This window comes from Protopterus annectens, chromosome 2.part0, assembly GCF_019279795.1.
Source record: "Protopterus annectens isolate FY-2018-M chromosome 2.part0, PAN1.0, whole genome shotgun sequence".
NCBI classification, from domain to species: Eukaryota; Metazoa; Chordata; order Ceratodontiformes; family Protopteridae; genus Protopterus; species Protopterus annectens.
Window position 1 is genome coordinate 643,871,490 of NC_056728.1, and position 25,703 is coordinate 643,897,192.

The 25,703-nt window shown below is 40.5% G+C and overlaps 1 protein-coding gene across 1 annotated transcript in view; it reads right to left on the reverse strand.

Annotated features, from left to right (window-relative positions):
* Nucleotides 1–25,703, reverse strand: part of ACO1 (aconitase 1) — a 1,039,508-nt gene that overhangs the window by 95,920 nt on the left and 917,885 nt on the right. Inside the window, exon 19 of the mRNA XM_044061006.1 lies at nt 9,123–9,265. Within this exon, the coding sequence (XP_043916941.1) occupies nt 9,123–9,265 (143 nt within the window). The remainder of the gene's footprint in view (nt 1–9,122; nt 9,266–25,703) is intronic.

A 25,703-nucleotide genomic window follows, 5' to 3' on the forward strand; every position in this document is an offset into this window, starting at 1 on the left:
TTGGACAATAATGGCAACAATCCAATATTCAGGAAAAATTAGCCACGTCCAATACAGGACAATAATGGTATAACAAACCAGTCAAATATAGGTGTAGTGTCAGGCACTCCAAAGAATATATCTCTATTCCTGTGTACAAACAAAAGAATATAACAATTATATAATGTCGAAGGAGTCAAAGAGAAAAAAAAGACATATAGAGAAATATATATGTATAGTTATGTATAACTAGCCAGCCCTGAACTAGATGATCAACCCAAGAATGGTGAATGACTTATACTGGTTAAGCTAACCAAAAAAATATATATTTTTAGACAAAATATATATATATAATAGCACATGTAACAACCACTAGATAATCTAAGTCCAAAATGTAGTTATAGGTTTCAAGATAAAGTAGAACCAAACCAATTAGCACTAAACAAATATACTAATCCAGCATCAATACTAATTGAACATGTATGCAATATGTGCACAATTATTAAAATACAACATTACCTATAAGATAAACGAACTGGCATGAATTGTACAAAAGACAGAAAACTAAAATGTCTATGTTCAAATGAAAAGTCCAAATGTTCCAAAGGGTAGAAAACACTACCATTAATACAAAGGGCTAATGTAAACACCCAAATATTATTATTAATACAAACACAGTACCATTTTAGAGATGTCCAGAGTTTCCATTTATGCACAAAGACATGGAAACAAAATATATAAATGGTGTTGGTTAATGTCCAAAGAAATAATCATAGATAACGCCCACAGTCATAAACCAAGGCCTCGATTGTCCCGAGAAACTTTTAGCAATATTGCAGAATTGAACGCCAAAACATTCATCAGCAACAGTCCAGGCACCCTTGTCTAATTCTTAATCCAAGTTTGATGTTTCGTGATAATATAAAACAAACTGACCCCTTGTATAGAATACGACACTTTCCAACATTAGATAAATAGTAATACACTACCCACCAAAAACATACATGGCATAGTGAAAAAAGATTCAAAAAAAGTTTTTGTTACAATAAAGTACCACAGTCGTCGATGGAAATCCAGTCCAAATAAGCAACTCAAGATTAAGAGAAGTAACCCTCGAGCTGTAGATGGCGTCAGGCGCCCAATGCAACGAGCCATGCAGCTAAAATAATTCCACAAAGGCGTAAATGTGATACATCGCTCACAAAAAGTAACCAAAACCCCAATATTCCATTAGTTCACTCAAAGGTTACTTAGGGTATAAGGATTGACGAAAATAATGAAAAGAAATATTCCAAATAGAAGAATGATGCAAGCCAGCCAAAAACGAACATGTCTTCACAGGACACCATGGGTACCCAGCAGGAAATAGGATGTAGTGTATCAGAACAAAGCTCCCCTGCACGAAGGAAGTTGCGCGGCAAAAACACGTATTTCAAAAACAAAAAAAGCCAGCAACAGGTGAACTGTGAGAATTATTAAATTTTAATAATAAGATTTCATTAAACAGACCGGTTTTGGCCTGGAATTAGCCTGGCCTTCTTCAGTGTTATAAAAAACTGAAATGAATACAAGAAGTCTTAAATAATGAAAGACACAAACAAATAAACATGATTGGCTGACAAAAAGCATCACTAATTTACATCATAAATATTCATTAAGCCCTGGATTAAAAAGAGCACCCAATTTTGTGATCCATTTCTTTTCCTTTATATTGAGTTTATTATGCCAACCAGATTTGTGAGTGCAATCCCCAATAAGCTTATCAATGATAATAAAGTGAAATTTAGCTGACTGATGTTTAAGTGTATGTTTATATAAAGCATTAGTTATTCTTTTACATTTGATGTCACTCAAATGCTCCGACATACGTAGCTTGAATGGTCGGGAAGTCTGGCCAATATAAAATGACTGACAGCTGCAACTTGCCATGTAAATAACCCAATCTGTGTTGCAATTAGCAAAGACTTTTATATCAAAGACCATACTACTATTTCTACTGGTGAATTATTTAGATTTCAAAATATATTTGCAATTATTACAATGGCCGCAAGGAAAACAGCCAGTAAGTTTGTCACCCAATATAGTAGTTTGAAATAACTGTGGTAGCATAGAATCAGAATGATGCTTATAGTGATTGAGGTGAGCCCCTAAGTTTTTTCCTTTTCTAAACGAAAGAGCGCAATAATTTGGAATCAAGATGTTTATTGCAGCATCCGCCTTCAATATGTTCCAATTGTCCCTGACAATATCTATAAACCTATTGGTATTCCTGCCAAAGGTTGTAGTAAGACATAACGTATTTGAGGACAATGGGTTATTTACATGGCAAGTTGCAGCTGTCAGTCATTTTATATTGGCCAGATTTCCCGACCATTCAAGCTACTTAAATTTCACTTTATCATTGATAAGCTTATTGGGGATTGCACTCACATATCTGGTTGGCATAATAAACTCAATATAAAGGAAAAGAAATGGATCACAAAATTGGGTGCTCTTTTTAATCTAGGGCTTAATGAATATTTATGATGTAAATTAGTGAGGCTTTTTGTCAGCCAATCATGTTTATTTGTTTATGTGTCTTTCATTATTTAAGGCTTCTTGTATTCATTTCAGTTTTTTATAACACTGAAGAAGGCCAGGATAATTCCAGGCCGAAAACCGTCGAAGGCCAGGCTAATTCCAGGCCGAAACCGGTCTGTTTAATGGAGACCCAGAGTCCTCACAGCTGAACTGGGGCTGGTGATTTGACTATTTCAGGGAGGGAGCTACCCTGTACTAGTGAGCCTGAAGGTGAGTCACAGCTGTTGACAGGTAATGATGTTCCCTTGGACAGAGTGACTGCAAGGGTAGAGGTGAGTGGTAGTACCCAGGCTGACAGTGAGGCACCACTGTCTGAAGATATCAGACTTCCTAGGGAAGAAGAGTTTGGAAGGGTCACAAAGGTAGAGTTGAGACCGTCTCAGCTCTCGGACCCTACATTACATGGCTTGAGGGAGGTTGCTAAGGAGGCACCTGATTCTCAAGGAAAAGGGGAGTCTGTATACTGGAACAAAGGGTTACTGTATAGAGAGTGGACCCCTGAGGGAGGGCTAGAGGGTGAGGTAATACAGCAGCTGAAAGTGCCCACAGCCTGTCTGGCAATTTCAATCATAGTCCATGATATTCCTTTTTCAGGTCATATGGGCATAATGTGTACCAAGAGACTTATGCAGAACTTTTACTGGCCTGGGATTGCAAGGGATGTAACAGGATATTACAGAACTTGTGAGCAGTGTCAAAACGTAGGCAAGGCAAGAGACAAGGTCAAAGCTCATTTGATGCCTTTGCCTGAAACTGAGGAGCCATTTCAAATGGTAGCTATGGATATTGTGGGGCTTCTGAGTACCTCAACTTCCACAGGGAAGAAATACATCCTAGTGGTAGTAGATTATGCTAGTAGATACCCTGAGGCAGTGGTTCTGTCCTCCATCAAGGCAGATAAAGGGGGAAATTCTTGGTTAGAAATTTTCAGCAGGGCAGGTTTCTAGAGAGAGAAATACTGACTGACATAGGTGCCAATTTCATGTCAGATCTGCTGGCTTGTCTGTAGGACTGCTGTGGGGTGAAGCACCTAAAGACTACCCCCCCTACCACCCCCAGACTAATGGTCTTTTGGAGAAGTTAAACTCTACACTAGAAACCATGCTAAGGGCATTTGCAGAACAGTTAGAGAGTGGGACAAATATCTGCCCCATCTGCTGTTTGCATACACACAGGTACCCCAAGAATCCACAGGTTTTTCACCATCTGAGTTGTTGTATGGGCATAGGGTGATTGGGCCCTTGGATTTGATTCATGATGAGTGGGAGGATAAGTGTGAATCCCACAAGGAGTCTGCTGTGCCATATGTCCTAAACTTCAGGATAAAGCTTAGGGAGCTCATGGACTTGGCCCAAGAGAACCTGGCAGGAGCCCAACAGCAGAAAAAGGTCTGGTATGACAGGAATGCTCGAGCCTGACAGTATGCTGTGGGAAAGCAGATTATGGTGCTCATCCCGGTCAGACACAATAAGCTGCAGATGGCTTGGGAAGAACCCTTCAAAGAGGTAGGAAAGGCCAGTGATGTTAACTACATGGTAAACCTGCTAGGCAGAAGGTAGGGGCATAAACTGTACCATGTTAAGATGATGAAGCCTTACCATGACAGGGAGGCCCTTGTGCTGAGTATTTGCAGTGGGTGGCAGTAGGAGTCTGAGGGAGATCTGGTGACTGATCTCCTCAGTGAGGCTCAGACTGACAACTCAGTGGAAAGGGTCAGCAATGCCAGTGCAGATGGGCTCTCAAGTGATGTTTCTTCAGGGTCACTTGAAAAAACTAGCTTAAGTCTTAAAAGGGGGGGGAGGTGTAATTATGTCAGGTAGTGCCAGCTGTGCCATGGGGAGTAGGGCCGTGCATTTGTAACATATGCCAGCAGAGCTGGCTGGAGTTTTTTAAAGAATTTTATGTCATCTGAATATCAAACTGATTTGTACAGATGCATGTGTTAAAATGTACTTGTAAAGTTGCTTGTGTTAAAAATTTATCAACAGCAGGCCTGCTGGTTAGAAAAAAATATATACATGTATGTCAGACTGTACTGTTTTAACTGATTAAGTACGTTTTAAGAGGATACAAGAAGGGAAGGGGTTAAGTTCAGCCCACCTAACCATACGAAAATTAGCCTGAAATTAAATTACTTGGTTTAGGCCATAAAGATTTTTATCTCCAGGTCTGAATGCAGCTAGAGATGCAATGTCTGTGAAAAGCCTTTCTGCAGGAAGGGGTGGAAATGGTGGAACTGTTTTATAGCTTCCAGATGCTGTATTAAGCCTTAGCATAAATCTAAGTGTGTACTGTGACACCTCTGTGCCAGTTTCTGGCTCGGCTGCTAGTGAGGGGGTAAGTGCTGGAATCACAGAGTCAGGTGACCAGATGTGATGTCATTCTGTAGCCAGCACTAAAACTGTATTTGAATACTAGTGGGAGATGTGATAGATGCACTCTGTCTCGGACCTGACAACAAAGACACTCACCCACCTCATCCTGCCTTGCATTGGTAAGTAGGGAATAGTAATTCAGTTAGAAAACATAGTGAGATTAGCTAAATACTGTTTTTTCTTCGAGTTTTTCCATCTGCATTGTTTTTTTACATTTTCTGTGAATTGAAATTATGGTATTTTCATGTTATTAAATATATCTACACTTTTCAATGTGGCTTGTCCTTCAAAAAGTATTTAACCTTTGAGAGCACTTGCATTTATTTAGTAGCATTGCGGCTCCACGTTCTAGAAAGCCTTGCTGTTTGGTCAAATACTACCATCTGTAGAAATCTTAATTTTTACTAAGTGTAATTGGGTAACATTGTAACAGCCTTAGAGTAGCTGGCTTTGGGTGTTCTGGTGGCAGTGTATCTACCTTACAGTCCAGGCAGAGGTGGCAAAGCAGGTAAGCTGTGCCAGCCTTTCCCAGTTTTTTTGTGTGCGCGCATGTGCGAGTGTGAGTGTGTGTGTGTGTGTGTGTGTGTGTGTGTGTGTGTGTGTGTGTGTGTGTGTGTAAATCAGCTCTCACAGAGAGTATGTGTGTTAACTACTTTGAACAGGGACAGAGAGGGTGGTGGAGGACTTGGCTTGGAACACCCAGCTAAGGACTCAACTCCATAGTTGTGTCAGTGGGAAGTCTTACTTGGGGACAGGAGAGAAAACCCAGCCCCAGGACTGGACAGCGCATTCCCTTGTGTGCTCTTAAGGGAAACTGCACTTGGTGCAGAGAGCTGCTTCTGAAAATACTGTCTCCCCCCCCCCAGTGAACATTCCTCACCGGTGTCAGTGGTGGGGACTGAGATACCTTAATCACTGGCTCAGAGGAGGGACGTCACACTCGTTCTCAATATTCATCATTTTATGAAGATTCTCTAGCATCAACTAGGACTGTAAAAAGGACTCCCCTACTGGTCTCCAAGTTATGCACTCTCAACTGCTGCCATTCTTTAAGCATAATCACAGGTCAGAAGCTTCTTCCTCCTAAATATTCTGCCAGATGGACTGAAATGCTGAGCATTCATGGCAGTGATTCATACTGTATTCCTGTCTCTGCAGGACTTGGATCACAATTTGAAGGTCACACAAACACATTAATGGTTAAATGCTTCAGATAACTGATGCATGAACTTTTATTCAATGTCCATCAAGACTCCTGACATAAACTGTGGGATATCTCGAAAAGAAATGGTGAGGTCACAGGCCAGCATCTTTCTCCTCCTCTGTTATGAGGTGCTGATGACTGGCATGCATGCATAAAAAAGAAATTACAATGGTATTTAGGAAAAAGCTGCAGAAAAGGAGTGAATGGAAGGATAATATTAATCACAGATGCACTGAGAAGGGTAACCAATGCTACCTCAACACTGTCCCATACCACAGATGGCACTATCTCACACAAAGATTGAGGCCTCTTCCACGTGGTATAGAGATGCCACCTTCAGCTCTCCAGATGGTCTTTAGGAGAAAACTGGGAATGGCACTTCCACAAACCCCTGCATCACCTCAACATCAGTGGAAGGAACCATAAAAATCTCTACATTCTATGCCATCATTATACTGACCAAAGTGACAGTGGTTAACCTAAATCAGGGTCACTGTACAGACAAGGTCCCTGACTGGCGTAAGAGACCTTTCTTCTGAAGGAGAAGCAGCCCATTGTTCAAATGCTAGTGATCATGTTGCCGATTCATCCATACTCAGATTCATCAATGACATCACTCACCAACTCCATCTTACTGACTTCTCCCTGGCAAACTGTCTATGATCTTGATAAGATGAGGGACACCTTTACCTTGAGAAAACAGCCCTTCATTGTACTCTGACCCAGAAAACACCACTGCAAGAATTATACCTCTTAACAAAGACAGTGAAGAGAAGTGTTCCTTACGCAGTGATGTTTTCACTTCTAAACATATGAAGACTGATTTGCCAGTGATGCTCTTATCCATTTTCTGACAGCTTTTGATGATTTTGCTTTCAGACACATACTTCACACAGACACAAAACAAAAAATTCATGATGGTCCTGGGAACTCATTTTGTCTGCATTTATATTTGGAGATCAAACATTTTGCCATGTTGAAGTTACCGGAAATTGAGTTGAGGAAAAAAAAATGACAAAAGGGCCAAACATTTAAATGAAATTACTTGTTAATAAACCCAATCCGAAACTATTCACCAATCAAATATTTGAAAAAAAAATTGGAAAATAAATTTGTGAAAACGGATAAAAAAAAATAAACAAACACTAGCTAAGTTCAATCCAACAAATCACATTAAAGAACCGAGATGTATTAATCTGTTCTCGCTCTAGCTGCTTACCAACAGCAGCAGATTTTGAAGTCATAGCTCTGAAGTAGTAATCAACAGTTCCACGTGTTTGGATAATTGTTCTATGAGAAACACACCCAGATCTCCAGAAGCACAGCTGGTTCAACAAAAAAAAAAAAGGATATTTCTTTGTATGCGATGCACGACACCCCCCTCTCCCAGCCATTCACATTTCTGTGCCCTGCCACAACCCTCCTTCGACATATTTTGTTAAAAAAATAATTTACTTTAAACTGTAGCAAACTACTATAAATGTAACAAACAGTTTTCTACAGTTTATCCTCTGCCTGCCTGGGACACTACACTACAGTGCTCATGGAATAGTTTTAAAAAAATAATGAATTCTTTTTAAACTGTAGCAAACGGCTTGCTACAGTTTATACCCTGCCTGTACAGAGTGCTACAGCACTCAGGTTTTAGTTTAAGAGAAAACCTTTTTTTTAATTTTTAAACTGAAGCAAACTATGATGTAGCAAGCAGTCAGTTGCTACACTTCAGACCACACAAGGAGTGCTACAGCACTCAGGTTCGATTCACAAATGCAATACTGGCTTTTAAAAGCCAATACTGCATTAGAGAGATCAGCATAGGTTGATTGCACCCCCCACAACACTTTGTGCCCTGGGCAGGTGCCCCTCTCGTCCCACCCTAGCTACGTTACTGCAGATCTCGGTACTAATGAAAAGCCAAATCAGGTATCTATACATCTCATAATTAAATACTTCACCTTTTCTGTTTAATATTTCAGCTGCACAACTTCATTACAATATTTGTGGTTACAGACATCAAACCTGAACAGATCAGTTCAAAGAACTGCTTGTTCTGTTAATGAACCAAAATAGGATGCCCTAAAGAAGAATGCACCATTAATACCATCCTTACTACAGGAAGGAGAGAGTCATGGAAGTTCAAAAGCACTTCTCAGTAACAGTAATGAAAATGAGATGTGGTGGACTGGCTACAGTGCTGCAAAGGTTACTCTGATGACAGGGAAAAAACACCACCTAGCATCTTGCTAGATGCATAAGCTAACACACCGGTTTTGTATGCCCCTACTTTCAATTTCTCCCAAGCAGTAGTTTTTTTAGTTTTACTGAATCATTTTAATACAAGGAGAAGAGATAGGATCTATAAAAGGCATGCACAATAAAAATGAAGTATAGCTGTGAAACACAAATGTCTGGATAGTTCACAACAGCACACTCAGAGAACAGCAAGTCAGTACTGATCATTTCACCACCAATATAAATCAATATTTTAGTGGGTAAACAACTGCAGAGTTACCACCAATATAAATCAATATTTTAGTGGATAAACAACTGCAGAGTTACCTGTACATAACTGTATTGTTTGCGTCTTTCGGCTTTTCCCGGTTAGGGGGTCGCCACAGCGGAACTCCGGTCCGCTAATGATTGGTAGCTGATTTTTACGTGCCGAGTTACCAGCCCTGACGCACAACCTTCAATGAAGGTACGCCCATTCACACGTCTCCACGCAGAAGACGCTCTAGCTGAGAATCGCTACCGCAGCACCACTTACACCACTAAAAATATGTAGAACATATGATCTGCATACAATTACCAGTGACATGCCATGCAGTTCCAAGGTTGATGACAAACTGACTGCCAAAGTTACACAAAAATATTTAAAAAACTTCTCTGTTATGCATGTCTGGTTTAGAAAAACTGCGAAAGAAATCAACCTACCCAACACATTTGCACAGAATCAAAGGAAAAGATGTGCCACAAACACTTACCCTCGACCAGTTAAATAACGTGCTGCAGGGCTATTCCTAGCAATATTTCCAGCAGGTGAGATATGATCAGTTGTGACAGAGTCTCCCAAATTTAGCAGTACATATGCATCAACGATTGACTTGGGAGGAAGAAGATCCAGTGTCTAAAACAAGACAGGTGCATTAGAAGCAGAACAAACTACATTTTTTTGCTACTTTTTTTGTCTTACTTCTATGACCACTGAGCCACCCCCTCACTTGCTCTATAGGCCTGTATGTTCCCAAAGAGGCAAAAGCTTTATTGGCCCATTTGTTCCTGTCAGGTCAAGGGCTGACCAGCAGACATTGGTGCCATCACCTATGTATGCCTCAGTGTTCAGGGTGCAATGATGTCAACAAGGGAACAACCCCTTGAGACTGCTCTGCTCCCCTAAAGCCAGTGCTCCCAAGTGGTCTCTGATTTCCACCAGATACTTTACCACAGGACCAAGCATCAAGGACTTGTGCCCCCCCCTGTGCCCCGGAGGTGAGCTGGCCAAATGCATCAATTCTCCCCTTCCCATACAGCCTCAACAGGTGCCTGAGCTTTCTAATCAAACCAACACTTACAGGAAAAAAGCTTTCATTCGTCTCTTAGCAATATCTATGGAAAACAAAACGGATGCAAAGGTTCAGCACAGCTTATTAATCAAGACATTTACAAAAACTCACTGCAAAAAATGACTAATTTTACTGCACAACAAAAAATGGCAGTCTAACTTGTCTCTATAAGCAGAGAACAACAGAACATATAAACTGCAGTTCACATATCTATACAAGTGAGCTAAATGAACATGGTGCACTGACTACTACTAAGGAATTTTTTTAACGCACTTTCACTGATCATAACTGGATTTGAGAAAAAAAAAAATTGCTACCGAGGCTTGTATCCCATAAACAGTTTTAAAGCTGGTTATTTACTCTTAAAAAAGTACTCCATTATAAAATCATAATACTATACGTGTTATACAGACGGTATCAGTAAGGCAGCATCAGTCTCTCGCCTCTATCTACCAAAAGGAGACTACATCATATTAAATAAGTGTGTGTGTGTGTGTGTGTGTGTGGGGGGGGGCATAGTAAAACAGTTGAATGCCCAAGTCAAATACGATAAATAGACTTCTAGCATCTGCTAGAGGGATCAAGGCATCAAGGAAAATAGAGAAAGTCCTCAACGAAGCAATGAGTAAAAAAAGGAAGTGACAGCTTACAGTTATTTTGTCTAATATATAGTTACACCTTTTTTAACATGTACATCAATTTACCATACCAGATAACCAATAAAACTACCTAGGTCTTACCCTCAATGTAACCTTTTCTTTCTCTTTACACACAGACAACATAATGTGCTTTCCCAAATGAAACCTGCCATACAATCTCCTGCCTTCTCACTCCAGCTTCTTGCACTGCAGTCGCTATAAATATTTTCTGTACTATACTGAAATATGGCCTACCATTACTGGTCTTTCACTCATCCAATAACTCACACAGTCTACAGACAGCATAAAACAAACAAAATAGTACAGTTGTGTAAAATCTTACTATATGCAGTTTTCCTAACGGAAGGGATATCCTGTTAAGGATAGCCCAATTTCTGGCCAGTATATCAAAGCCTTTTATACTTCAGGTGCCATATATCACATGTATGCTCCCTGTGCAAGGCATATAGCATAAAGGTGATGTATGGACACACATACCTGAAACTGAAAAAGCCCCAGGAGGAACAGACTATCCCTAGGGACAAGGAAGAACGTGCATTCAGAGGAGAAAAGAGAAACAACCCCTTGGCCAAGACGGTAAGAATAACAGGCAAGAGCAGAGGGGGCAGGAGGAAGGCAGCGTATACTGCAACAAAGAGAAGGACATCCACTGTTGTGTTAAGATTTTACGTAACTGTACTATGTCCTATATCACTGCTGCAGTATTCCTAAAAGAAGGCAGATTAAAAAAGCTCAAGAGGAAACATGGGAGGAGGATAGCTCTGAAGAGCACTCTAGAAACCCATGCAGGATAGCCCTGGCAAAGCCAGCTCTGTCCCTGGAAATAACATCCAACTTATAAATGCTTACTGAAGGTATGGACAGAAGACCAAGTGGCAGCTTCAAGGATGGAATTGATATCCATCCCTTTTTACAAAGCACCAAGAGGAAGCAAAAGGCCTGGCAGAATGAGCCTTGAAGAGGAAAGACATTTACCATGAAAAAAAATAACAGAAAGAAATGGCTTTAGAAATCCAGGAAGAGATTGTCTGCTTAGAAGCAGCTAAAACCAAAGACCTGGGATGAAAACAAACAGAAAGCTGTTCACATTTGTTAACTTTAGTTTTATTCAAATATCATCCCAGCTGTCTATGCAAATCCAAGGTGTAAAGAATCTTCTCACTGGCAGACTGCAGAGAAGGAAAAAAGAAAGGCAAATGAACAGATTAAGGGATAACTCATTGACCACCTTGGGCATAAAAGAAAGTTTAGTAGGAAGAGACACCCTGTCTCTGTGGAAAATTAAGAAAGGAGGCACAGCCATGAGAACCTGAAGTTCAGATACCCTCTTGGCTGAAGTGTGAGCCAAAAGAAGAACAGAAGAAAGGCATTCAGACCAACATTCAATGATGGTGTTCAGACTGGTTTTAAAGAAGTTCTGAGTATTTGCGTCTGTATGTCACCTTTACGCCCTACACCTTGTGCAGGGACTGTATGTGTGATGTACAGTGCCTATAAGTACTAAAGGCTTTGGTATACTGGCAGGATGTTGGACTACCCTTGGCAGGAGACCCCTTCTGTTAGGAATTCTGCAACAGTGACATAGCACATCTACAGATATGCTCTTTTAGTGGACTCATTCACACCACTGTAACCCTCTAAATAGATTTCACTGGCTCTCAATAACAGGAGGGTCAACTGTTCCTCTTGGTAACTTTTGTATTCAAAATACTGAATGAAAATAGCTGTCCCCCCATCAGGGACCAAATATATATACACTAAAGAATAGCCAAGACAACAGTACTTCTTTACATAGGTCCCCATTCAAAACTGTCATCAGAGAGCATGCCTTCTCCCAAACTGGTACAGCTTTATAGAATAAACTACCTCCTGAGATAGAGAGCCAGGACTGGCTACATGGATTTAAGACCTCACTTTTAGATTACTTTCTCAAAGGCACTACTTGTAAGTGATTTAAGACTTATTAAAATATGGAGCTTGTAATTTATCAATGTTCTTGCAATTTCATGCTTTCTTAAGCATTGTCTGAGGTTGCGTCTATATTACGTGATCGAATGGTCAGATATTCTAATACGTAATAATCAACCCGTAATAATCAAACTGCCACGATGTCGAATGGAAAATAAAAAAAAAAGAAAAACCCACCCAAACAAACCATTTAAAAGGTCTACACAGGGGGGGGGGGGGGGGGCAAGCCGCCCTGCACCCCCCACCCACCCGCTACTTAAATATACCAACTCAGAGATCGCACTACAGTGAAGCTTCCATTTATGCACTGTACGGAGATCTCTAATGAACCATTCAACATTGTGGCGGTTCGATTACAGGTCGACTATTACGTATTTGAATATCTGACCATTCGATCACGTAATATAGACCCTCTGAGGTTTAGGGAATTGCAACAAAGTTCTCACTCTTTTAAGCATATTAAGTATACTTTAGGTCTTACAAGTATAATTTGTTTTATACATATTAAGTGCACATAATGTAGTTAACCTGGCTCTTGCCATTTATAAAGTCAAGTCTCAATATATCCGATACTGTAGAGATAAGGCTTGCTCTTTTATCGTACCATAATGTGCTAAATCAATATTTCCACTGAGGTATACCTGCATTTTGCCCAGTTATAAATTCATTTGTGACATCTCTTAGACTACAACATTACTTCAGTTTGATTTTGATACTTAAAAGATGTTTTGTTATAGTGACTCAACTTTATTTTATTACACACGAGTATCTATTTTACTTCTTTTATCTATTGTTAAATGCACATTGATTCAGTATCTTTGCTAGTGGTGCAGGTTGTGGTTGAAAAGTGTCTATGGACCAGCCCACCTACCTGGTTATCAAACTTTAAACAAAATAAATAAATGAATAAATAAAGTAGTTCATTAGTACAGTACTCCTTGCTACTGGCAATTCAAAAGCAGAAGACAATATCCAGCTATAGTTTGACTCCTTATCCCCCCCCAACTTGGGTGCCATGGCATTTCATTTTATACATCTGACAACCACCTGTGCCATTTTAGAACTTTCTTGTCTGTGATCAAAGCAAGATTTCCACCCTGCTAGATCCTAGGCAAGGTCCTAAGAATCCTAAGTCAAGCAGGGACGTGTGTACATTCCCTGGAACAAGACAAGGAGAAATACATATGGTTCCCCCAAGGCTATCCAGACATACGCTGGCCAGCGGTCCTGAGAGTTATACCCAAAATGGCCTGAAAGGGGGCTGCCATGCTGTTAACTGAGCTTGTATTGAGTCAATGTTTTCACCTCCTTGATGTCATTTTATACAGGTAGTGAGAAAAGCCCTGCTATCAGAGGATCAGTTATTGCAGTTTTCTACTGGCTTGCAAAAGTACTGTGAAAAGCTAGCATAAGCCTATCATTTTCATTATTTGCTGTTTTTTATTTTTTTATTGTCATTCTCTGCTACAGTTGAACGCAAGTCCTGAAAAAGTAAGTTAAGTTAGTTGGTCTTTTCAAGCTAATAATTCTAGTTTTATTTTCAAGTAGATTGCCAGTCACCCAGTATTACTGCTTCACAGGTTAAAACAGCACTGTCCAAGGCCAAGAATACAGTTTCTATGGGACATGACAATATCCCTGGCTGTGTTTAACATGAACTACAGAGTGAACAGACACCTCACCTGTGTGCCCTTGTTCAATCACAACCTCACCTCAGGCTTCATCCCTACCGAATGGCGCAGTGCTATAGTCATCCCTCTCCACAAAGGAGGAGCAACTACAGACCCTGGGAACTATCACTCCATTAGCCTGACAAGTCTGATATGCAAAAGCTATGGAATGCATCATCATGAACCTAATAAGCAAGGGTATAGGGAATCTCCAAACTCTGGATCCCACATAGTTCGGTTTTGTGAAGGATAGATCATGCCTGCTCAACTTGGTCGACTTCTTTGAGTCAATCACCAGAGCTATGGATGAAGGCAAGGTGGTTCATACAAAATACCTTGATCTGGCCAGGGCCTTTGATACCATTCTCCACTCAGGAATCATATACAAACTCACTAAGCTAGGCATCAACCCCCATGTCACTAAGTGGGTTGCAAACTGGCTCACAAATAGAACCCACAGAGTGAAAGTAGCAGACTCATAGTCAGACTGCCAACCAGTCACGAGTGGAGTCCCACTAGGATTGGTCCTGGGTCCTCTCCTGTTTGGTATCTACTTCTCAGAAGTCCAGCCCAACATGAAGGGACTCTGGCTGACAAAGTTCGCAGACAATTGCAAGTTGGGAGCCATTATTAACTCCCCAAGTGATGTTGACATCCTACAGAAAGGCCTCACTAAGACCAACGGACTGGTGTCAGAACCATGGCCTTAAGCTCAATGCCAAAAAATGTGTCATCCCTTTTGGGGGAAAAAAAAAACAGTTTCCATGAACTACCACATCGATGGTAGTCCACTGAACACAGAAGGAGTTCTAAGATATCTGGAAACACAGGTTGACAGCAACCTCTCTTCTGACCACCACACTGCCACTGTGGTCAGAAAGCCCTTCTGTGGCACATCTCATTACTAAGGGTTTTCCATCCAGGAAGAAAGAGGTCATTGTCTCCCTTTGCTCTTCCCTCGTTAGGCCAATCATCGAGAACAATGCTCCATTTGGCATGTACCTCACCTAGACACCTGCGACAACTGGAGAGGCTGCAAAAGTACCTCACAAAGTGGATCCTAGGCCTTAACCACTTGTCTTATGTGGACAGACTCAAAAAACTCACCTATTCTCCGTCTCATATCGCCTACTTAGAGGCGATCTCTGCTTGACTTACAAAGCCATGTCTGACCCAGCTCTGTTAGAAATGCTGCATCTAAAGAAATCCCAAGCCCTCTGCACCATATGATCCAGAGACCTCAACCTCATTACCACAATCAACAGAACATGCTGGAGGGACAGGTTCATAACCCAGAGACTGCCCATGCTATGGAATAGACTTCCCATACATGTCAGAGCACCTCACTGGCCCTTCTTCAAGAGAAATCTTGATGAGTGGATGGGAAATAGAAAATTCATGCCGGGGATCACTCCAGTGGCTCTGCTCGACATAGGCACTGGGGACTAAGGATGGGTGGCACTATGCCATGGAAATCCTATGGGCTAGGCTTGTAAAGGCTCCAGGGCCATTAGTATAGTACACACCTAATAACCTATGAAGTAAGAGAATTATGACCCCTGAGATTAATGTATATTAGGCTAAGCTGGTTTGTGCTGCACTCTCATTTTAACAATGTAGTTAGAATTATTGTCTTTGATGATCCTAACATCTCTCCCTCCAACTCACTGACTTGCCTCATGCAAACACTGTATATAATTGCAAAGCTGTCCTAACAACCACCACAAGATAACATATACAAAACATAATATGGTAAAAAAACACTGATAGGAAATCAGGAGAATACAATGAAAATATATTTTTTTAATTCTTTGTGGCACTCAGGGTTTGATTAAAGTGAAAGACTAAATTTGTGACAAGAAAACAAAATTTGTGTGGATGGAATTTTCTTGTTCATTTATATTTGAAAATGAAACTTGAAAACTTGATTTTGTTTAAACTCAGAACTGTAACTCCACGCTACACTAATGAGGTGTGATGCTAGTAATTTGTGACTAATAAAGCATATTTAAATACCCATATTTAAAAGCCACTTTTTACATTACTCTGCAGTTAGAATGAATGGCATAACCCAATTATTCTGCCCCTCCTAAGCTTCATCATTTAACAGATAGTAAGACAAAAGAAAGAAAATGTGAGATTTCATAAAAGGCAAATAAGCTCAAGAACAAAATGAATGGAATAATTATTAAATTATGCTTTTCTATAAGCAGCACTTTTAGAGTTGTATTACAGAAAAGGAAATCACATTTTTACAAAGAAAATTTTGACACTAAGGTAGAGCTTTCCTTTAAAGAAACAGAGAAGAAAAGGATGTGGCAACAGACTTGTTTACATTAATCCTGTAACCCAGTAAGAATAGAGTACAAGACATTCTACAACCATGCAAGGTGAAATGGCTGACAGATGTATTGGCACACATCAGGCCTGAACTGACAAGTCACTTAAGTATTGCAGAATCATGGACATCACGCATACCTCTCAACTGTCCAGATTTTTGCAGAATGTCCAGATTTTTGCCTCATGTTTTTGGTGAGTTTCTCATAAAACTGTAGTTTTCTAGCAAATCATTGAGAAATGAAGTCAGAAAATAATAGCAAACGCATGAGTTTCAGACTTCATATCCTTCAGAAAAATGAATGCTAATGCAAAACCTTTGATTCTATCAACTTTCTAAGTTTGTATGAATAATATTTAAAAAGTGTCCCTATTTTTGGATCATTGTTCCACCATTATCAACTGAAAGGAAGAAACAGTAGCACTAATGCTGTTTGGGCCAAAAAGATGTTATTAAGATTATTTTGACCCCTCCTCCCTTGCTTTTTGGATCACACTGAAGAAAAGAGATGTCAGAGGGAATGCAAAACGGAAAGAGACAAGTCTGCTTAAAGGAGAAGGTATACACTTGCCCAGGCTTCTTTGCGTGGTGTTCTGGAGCAGAAATTCTTCAGCTGTTTGTTTCTTGGCAATAAACAGGTCCATTTCTGGGACACATAGGCTATGAACTATCTGAAGAATGACATCCCTGTGTAATGACCATTCACAGTAATCTGTTTAGTTGCCCACCACTAAATTCAGCTGGGATAGGGATGTAGACTGCCCTTAGATTTATCCGGTATTGAAGAGCTCTCTCTCTCTCCGACAGTCAGGGTCATCCTGCACAGGGGTTTTTCAAGCAAATCTCCCATTGTTTGATGATGCAATACCTTACAGTAGTGTTACCTGACGTCATCTGCAGAACCTTTTTTTTCCAGATGGGCTTCAGAGATTTGATTGCCTGAATCAGGGCAATCATCTCCTTTAGTTTTTATGCTTCTTCCTTTAAGTTGCATCCACAACCCCATGCACTTTAAGGTTTCCCCCAGTGTGTTCCCACACAGTAGTCTGAAGTATCGGTCATTAATATCTGTGGGTTTATTTTTGAAGGTACCCCCTGGTTAATTCTGACCAAGATGGACCACCACTCTTGTTCTCTGGAGATACAGGGCAGCATGGGTATCAACTCCTACAGGGAGTCTGAATAATGGCTGCATGTACTTTTTAGGTATCACTGGAGTCACTGGAGCTTTTTCATGTTCAATCTGCCAAGGGGACTGTTAGAACTATGAAAGCCATGAATCCCAGTGTCCTCAAGAATTTGCTGACCCTAGCCACTGTTTCTCAAATCATCTGCTGGACATGTTGAGCTGAAGATCCCCCACTCCCTTGTCTGTAGGGGGGGGGGGTGCAGGCCCTCTGGTTTCTTAAATCCAGTAAGGACACATCAAACACCACTTTTTTGAAAAAGGTGAAATCTGCCTTGGGACTGTTGAATGAAACTTCCCAGATTTGAAAATCGTCCAGGGTGAGTTGCAGACTCCTCTCCACATATTCCTTGAGTATAATGACTGAATGAGGTAGTCATCCAGGTAAGGATAAATGTGAACTCCCTTGGTTACGCAATAAACAATTACTGGTGACAACACTTTAAAAAACCCTGGGTGTAACAGCCAATCCAAAAGACAAGGAGGTAAAACTGATAGTTGGTGCTCCATGCCCCACACCTGAGAAATCACCCATGGACGAGAAAATAAACACAAACATCATTGAGATGCAGGTTAACCATCTGGCTTGATGGAGTAGAAGTGATTAGGTGGCTTGCAATATCAGCATTTTAAATTTTGGAACCTTGAAATAGGCATCTAAGCTTTGCCAGGTCTAGGATGGGCCTCTGCTGACGACTCTTGACTAGAACCTCCTGTTCTAGTACAGGTTAAATAACCACTAGTTGAAAAGTTCTTGTAGAATGGGAGCAATCAAATGCATTTGATCCCATGGTACAGGTGGAATCTCTGACATTTCTATTTTTTTTCAAAAACTGTAGTTTGTAATCCTATGATATTACCTGTAGTACCTGTAGCACCCATCTCTTGTGTGATGCTTTTCAGGCTTCTTATTCACTGGGTTACCCTTCTGCTATCTGTGGGGGTGTTGTGATAGGGTAAGGGACAAGGATGGTTTGGGGACTTTAGTTAGGGGTTGGGGAGGGAGATGCTTCATGTAGTCATGGCTGCTCCCTATGTGTATGGGGGCCCTTGGGGTCCCTCAAATTCCCCTTCTAGTCTCCCTGGTAATTTTTTTATGCTGGCTCTTCTTACCATGGGCCCGCTTACCTTTTTCCTTGTCTGTGATTATACAACTGAGATTTAGATGGTATGTCAGACTGAAAAAGCTGTTTTCCTGCCTGCATTGTTTCTCCTCTTTCCTCCGTTTTTAGGCGACCTCATCAGTGGGATTCCTTAAAAACACCTCCTTATCCAGGAATACATTAAGGATCTATGCTTTCACATCTTCTGGCAGGAGTTGTAGCCTAAGTTAGGCATACTTACTGACCCTGTAGCTGCTGCCCTAGAAACCTCATAGTATCCTGACTATACTTAATAGAGGCTTTAGTCACCTGACTTGGTAAGGGTCCAGTAGTGTTGCCCTTAGATTACAACAGACACATCGCCAGTCTTCACAATCATCTAGACAAAGACAGCAATTTGTACCTTATTCATGTGATCTATATTGTTAAAATGCTTCTAGCATCTGATTTAGTGTCTTCCTCTACTTTTCCTAAATTTTGATTCTGTTTTATACATTTTCCAGCCAGTTTCTGATCAAGTGTTAGCTTCTAAGAACTACAGGTGGCAATTCTGTGGCAGGGAATTAAACTGTTGCTGTATTCAGGAAGAAAGCAATCATTTTTCTCTGAGAGGATAAATGGCAGCAAGCACTGTTCCATGCAGTGCTATGCAAAGCTGTACTAGACAGATCTGGGGTCTGCCACAGTGAAATTCTGTAAAAAAATAAACTTAGTCCTTCTAATACCAAGTTAACTATAGCTGCATTCCTGCACTGACTACTAATTAGATCTACACCCAATGCTATCTAAGAAATTATTAGAACTATTCTTATTCATCCTATCTTTATTACCATTTCCCCCTGCTTACACTGCAAATTTTACATTAAATTCTTAAACCACATTCCCATATTATTATTTATCCCTTTTAAACAACAAACACGAGCCACACATTAATAAATCCCAAAGCCACTTTCCTGCAATATCAGATATTAGTTCTATCGAATGACTATTAAACTTTATATTAAAATCAAATACTACCTTCCTTTCCTTTACTGTAATCTTCGACTTAAGTGGAAGGTTGGTCATCTTGTTTACCATCAGTTGCCAGCTTCATACTCAGGCAGTATAACAACTGCATTATATTCATAATTGATTATTAATGAGCTTGTCACACTTTTTATGCCAAAGATGAGTATTTAACCAAAGTAGAGGTGTCTCGTCTCACAAACACAGCCTGTGAGCAGCACACACCACCACTGCATTCAACATAAATACAAAGTAAACTATCCTATGCTAATGCATACCTCTCTCAACTGTCCAGATTTTCACAGGATATGTTTGCCTCATATTATTGGTCTGTTCCACATAAAATTTGTGGATTTTTATGGTAAATCGAGGAATGAATTCACTAAACATTGACAGGCATTTGAGTTTCAGACTTCATATCCTCCAGAAACTACATTGTAACACAAGACCTTTTATTCTAGCAACCAAGTTTATTAAGTGCAATATTTAAAATGTGTCCCTATTTCTGGAGCTTTGTCCCCCCCCCCATTCATTTTTGCCTTTGTCCAGATTTTTTCAGCTAACGGGCTAATAGCTATGTGCTACAAAAGTCCTTGCCTACACCACCAAGACTTTAGAGAATATATTACTCAGCATTATGAAACACTATAAAAGCCACTAGCACTAGCACAATAAAGGGTCACCAGCTAGTTAAACGCTAAATCTAGTGCACCTAGACACCCTTCTAGTGATTGGTGGCTCCGTTGTCAGACACACTGACTCAACTCTCACAAGACTCCAAAAAGACAAACTATTACACCGACAAACTCAGAAAAAAACAAAAACCACAAAGCTCTGAATATTCAGGCTACAGAAATCACTCAGCAAATAAAACAAAGTAATTTCTTCAGGTAGCTGAAGAATTTTACTATGGTTAAAACGAAAGTGCTTATACGTGGAATAAATTAGTTTGTTTTATTCTCTGTCACCTCTCACAAGGTTGGAAAAAGAAAGAATGACAGTGAGTTGCCTTTCAGGAGCACAGATCTCAGACATATCAAGGACCCTAAAGGCATACAAACATGATTGTGACATGATAATGTTAAATGTGTGTGCGTCTATGACTTGGTGTCTAAAACCCTCAGGGATATACACAGAGACATGACAAAGCTCTCCATGCATGTCACGAATGCATGCAAGACCCTGGTTTGAGAAGAATTATTCCTTCTCCTCAACTGATGTCAAAGTACAGGAAAAAGATGACTAGCTTCAACAACTGTCTGCATAGTTGATGTCATCCAATAGGGGATCCAATCTGTATCAGCATAGGAGGAGATGCTAAATAGTCACCCTTGCAAGGGATGTCTAGTACCTCTTGTTCCAGAGCTTCCACACACTGGCTATGGCCTTGCTGCCTCCATATAGTGCCTTTTTAGACAGTGTCCAGCTAATGTATCGTCCAACTACAAAAGAAGCAAAAAGCAAATCACATTAAGGTGGCTCTACTTGACACCAGAAGTCTAATAAGAAATTACCTGATCTTGAGACCTTGCTGCATGTGTGTGTGTGTGTGTGTGTGTGTGTGTGTGTGTGTGTGTGTGTGTGTGTGTTTACAGAAACTTGATTTAAAAATGCAGAAAGCAACCCCTTCATACCAGGGATTTGCACCTTCCATGCCTTTCAGCCCAATAGTGACTGCACAGACAGACACATCAGTTCTAGGTAGATCCCTAGACACCCCCCCCCAACAAAAACTGAGCTGAGTGAGAATCAAGTCACACTAAACAGGACTGAATATCAGATTACAGCATGTTGCAGGACTTCAGCTATACTCCCAGGAAACCATGTCAAATTCTTAAATATACTTGATGAACTTTAAATTAACAAGAATTCCATTATCCTAGGACACAACTACTCAATGATAAACTAGGACACCTACAACTGAGCTGTAGGATACATCCAACAATTCCTTGATTTCATACATAAAAAATCCCTGGACCAAACTGTCAAGTAACTCACTAGAGGATTATATTATTGACCTAGTCCTTACCAACATGGCATTGATATCAACTATCCCCTGGGACTCCCATCTTCAGTTAAATTCAATCATACACTGGTATCTTTTGACTTCAAAAGTTAGATACAAATATCACAAGCTTCACAGACTTCAAAATTTCTGCAATTTTATGAAGCCTCAAAATTTAAGTTAAACTTATTATCCAAGATAATGACACAGCAAGTATTTAAACAAACAAACTATGCGCAACTACATAAATGCACTGACAGGTCAAAACAAAATGAGACATTTAAAAGTAAGCCAGCTTGGTGGGTCCACGTGCAAATAATAAATATAATTAAAAAGCTTCTTTAAACTATATAGCAAAACAAAGTCACAAATCAAGGTTAGCATTAAAAAGCTACAAAAAAGAACTAAAAAAAAAACACCACTCTGTAAACAAGGGCATCCCATGAAGTTAAATTAGCATCTGAAGCTAAAGACAATTACAAATCCTTCTTTAGCTATGTTAGGAAACTAACTGGCTAAAAACACAAAAAGAAAAATCTAGCAAAGCTAGACTTTGCACTGTGTGATACTGTAAACCTCTTGTATCAGAGGACACATGGGATATATGCAAATTACCCTTTAAGAATATCAGAGACCTGTGGCGGTGGTGGTGCTGTGGTAGCATTGTTGCCTCACAGTAAGACGCTGTCCGGTTCGATTCTCAGCTAGAGCGTCTTCTGCGTGGAGACATGCGTGAATGGGCGTACCTTTGTTGAAGGCTGTGCGTCAGGCCTGATAAGCCGGTACGTAAAAATCAACTGCCAATCATTAGTGGGCCGGAGTTCCGCTGTGGTGACCTCTAACTGGGAAAAGCCGAAAGACACAAACAAACAAACCCTTTAATAATATCAGGTGTTTCAGCTAAATGGCAATTCTGAATGTCCAAAACGTTTTCTTCTACTTTTAAGTCTATTCATGGACAATTTCAGGCCAATAAAGCCAAACCTCTCTAGCTATGGACATGCATGTTTCTGCCTTCTTATAGCATCATCAGCACAGCATAAGAGGAATGTTTGACTTTTGGAAACACAGGGTTGTTGTACCCAACTGATATCAATAAACATTAGGGTGTCTACAAAATATCCCAACTAACAAACTAAAACAATGAGTAAAAAGGTCACACAGAAAAAACAATTTGCACCCTCTCCAAATACCTTTCTTCTAACAATAGGTATTGTGGAGACAAACTTGCACCTTGCTACAGAAAAAAAAAGAGCAACAAAACGAATGATTAAGATGCGTGGAGATTTCAAGAACTACAATGGAAATGCAGCTTTCATACTCAGCTTAATTGTCATACACTTTATGCTGGAAAAAAAAACTGCCAACATTTGTTATAGCTTAATCAAAACACAGCTGACAGTCTCTTTTCTCTGCAATTCATTGCTTGATCCTCAAAAGAAAAGTTGGCTTCAACTGAGACACAAGGACAACACACATTGCCAGGTGAAATGCGTCAGCCTCAACAATGTCATTATGTTCATCTTGTGCATGGTAACAGGTTTTGCAGCCTGGAAGCCACACCATCATATTTTTTGAAAATTCTGATGCAAGTCACAGGTCCAAGGGATAAAAGTTCATAGGCTCATAGGTAGTAGGTATGAGGTCTAGGAGACCATTAATGACCCTATCCCAAATCTCCAATTTTCCCAAAGTACTATTTGGTTATGGTCTTGCTCAAGGTCACACAACAGGCAAATGAAGGGTGAGAGAATCAACTATGTACGACAGGTAGTAGCTCGTTAGCCTTAATCTTCTGCACCATCTGCCAGATTATTGATACTTTATGCTATGCACTTTTTTGCATTGTTTTGACTCACAGCAGCTGACTATTAGCTATTCCCAGAGGCCTCTCCTCAATCAGTGTGCTTGTTGAACCTGATTAGACTCCTTCAGACTATCTGTAACCCACATTCTGAGCCAGTGAGGATATCAGAGCACTCTGGGGCAGTGCTGAAGAGTGTTTTTCCCACAAAACATCCCACCACCTGCAGATGTGCAATGATGCAATGGGTTAGTGGGCTATCTGGCAAACTGCTCCATCTCTGCAGTGACTCAGCCACAGGCCTCCCCCCCCTGACAGCAATGCTCCCATACAGCCCCCGTCTCCGCAAGGAATAAACCATGAGGATTGCCCAAGTCTACACAACCACCCCTCGCTCTGAGATATGCATGCCCTTCCCCCCTTCCAATGTCAAGCTCCTGAGTTGCTATTCAAACTAGGGTCACCTGCATAGTCAGGACTCCCCCCCCCCCCCCTCCTCTATGCCACTGGGGCAGGTTACAACACAAAATGTACAAGCAAAAAATAATCCTCAAACTCAGCCAGGGCAAACTGTTGAAGGCAACCATACTAAAATCAGTACTGGTCTCAGATGTTGAGGGGAGATGGGTTAATTAAGATTAATCAACAAGGAACTTGTAGATATTGACAGTGTCAAAAGGTTCCTTAATGAAAGTCCACCCATCAGCAAGTAGTACCCCCTAAATCAAGTTTACTGGGGAAGAGATAATACCATCTCCATTTTATATAACATCCACTAAGGCTGTACCACCCCAAATGTAAATGTTAACACTAGAAGACTAAAGAGCTGTAGCAACAGCAAATGGCACAACTCATTTCTCCATTTCACAGGCCACCACCACAACACAGAGTACAGCTCACCCACACAGGGCACGTTTCCATCAACCCATGCACTCATTCATACATCAAAACCCAACAGATTCACAAAGCTCAGGCCAGCAACAAGTTACTGTGCGCCACTGTACAGATTATGTTGACAAAAGACTATGGAAAAGAAAGGAAAGCAGATATAGCTGCAGACTACCATCATCTATCCCACAATCTGGAACTTTCTTTCCTGAACTGCCCCAAGCCAGGTGTTCAATAGCAGTACAGCAAACAATGGAGAGACCCACATTATATACTTATCAGAATGTTAGATGTAGCTGCTACCTGTTCAGACATTGGAACTGATGGACTGGTCGACTTAGCACCTTTTCTTGTCAGCAATGCTTTCTGCAAATTCCAGTTCTTCCCCTACCAAATAAGCCTCTGCTCCTCTGTGAACCTTCAGACTGAGTGACTGACAAGCATAAGGATTCCATAGGATGATAGCATAACCTATTACACGTATACCTCCTGGGACATGTGAAGCAAGCCAAGTCTTTGGAGTCCCTACCTCCCTCTCCAGGTTCCTCTGGATATGCTGTTTGGAGGGGGTTAGGTGGGTCGTTTGCTCCAATGTCTGGACAGATACCAACTAAATCTAATGCTCTGGTAAATACAAGCCTTATGTATTTAGACCGCTCCTGTCCAAACAATGGAAATGATGGACTTGATCCTCAGTAGACTTAGGCAGCCTAAAACAACAAGCCTTTGAGTATGGAGACTCCAAAGAAGGTTCAAGCTTAGGACAATACCTCTAAACTGTAATGCTTGGCAAAGGTGTGCAAGATATGCCATGTAGCAACTGCACAAAATTTCTTCAAGTGGCAAGATCTGGAAAAAGGCCGTAGACATGGGTTGAGCCGTGACAGTCTGTGCTTTCAGTGCAGATGTCAGGGATCTCTCTCTGGAGGTATAACAGGAGGTAGTGTAATCAGAAATTAATGTGGACAGAGTAACCTTGGTAACTTTGTGACCTTTTTTAATATGAGGAGAAAATAGCTTGTCATCTTTCCTGAATATTCTTGTTCTGTAAAGATAAAATCTGTTTTGCCTGTGCACATCTATGGCAATGCAGCTGATATTCTCCTCTGTTGGAATATTTTGAAAAGAAACATGGGAGATTTGTCTGTGTGTCTACTTTAGGCATAAAAGTGGTATTATTCCTCTTGTTACTTTATCTTTGTGAAAACTAATGTAAAGGAATTTAGAGGATAACACCTCACTTGTTAGAGGTGATGGCTAGCAAAAGAAGTTTTTTTCAGAGACAGAAACTTAATATCAATAATGCCCACTGGTTCAAAAGAACGTTGTGTAAGTTTTTCCAGAAAAAAAATTTAATCTCATGGTGGAGCTGGGGG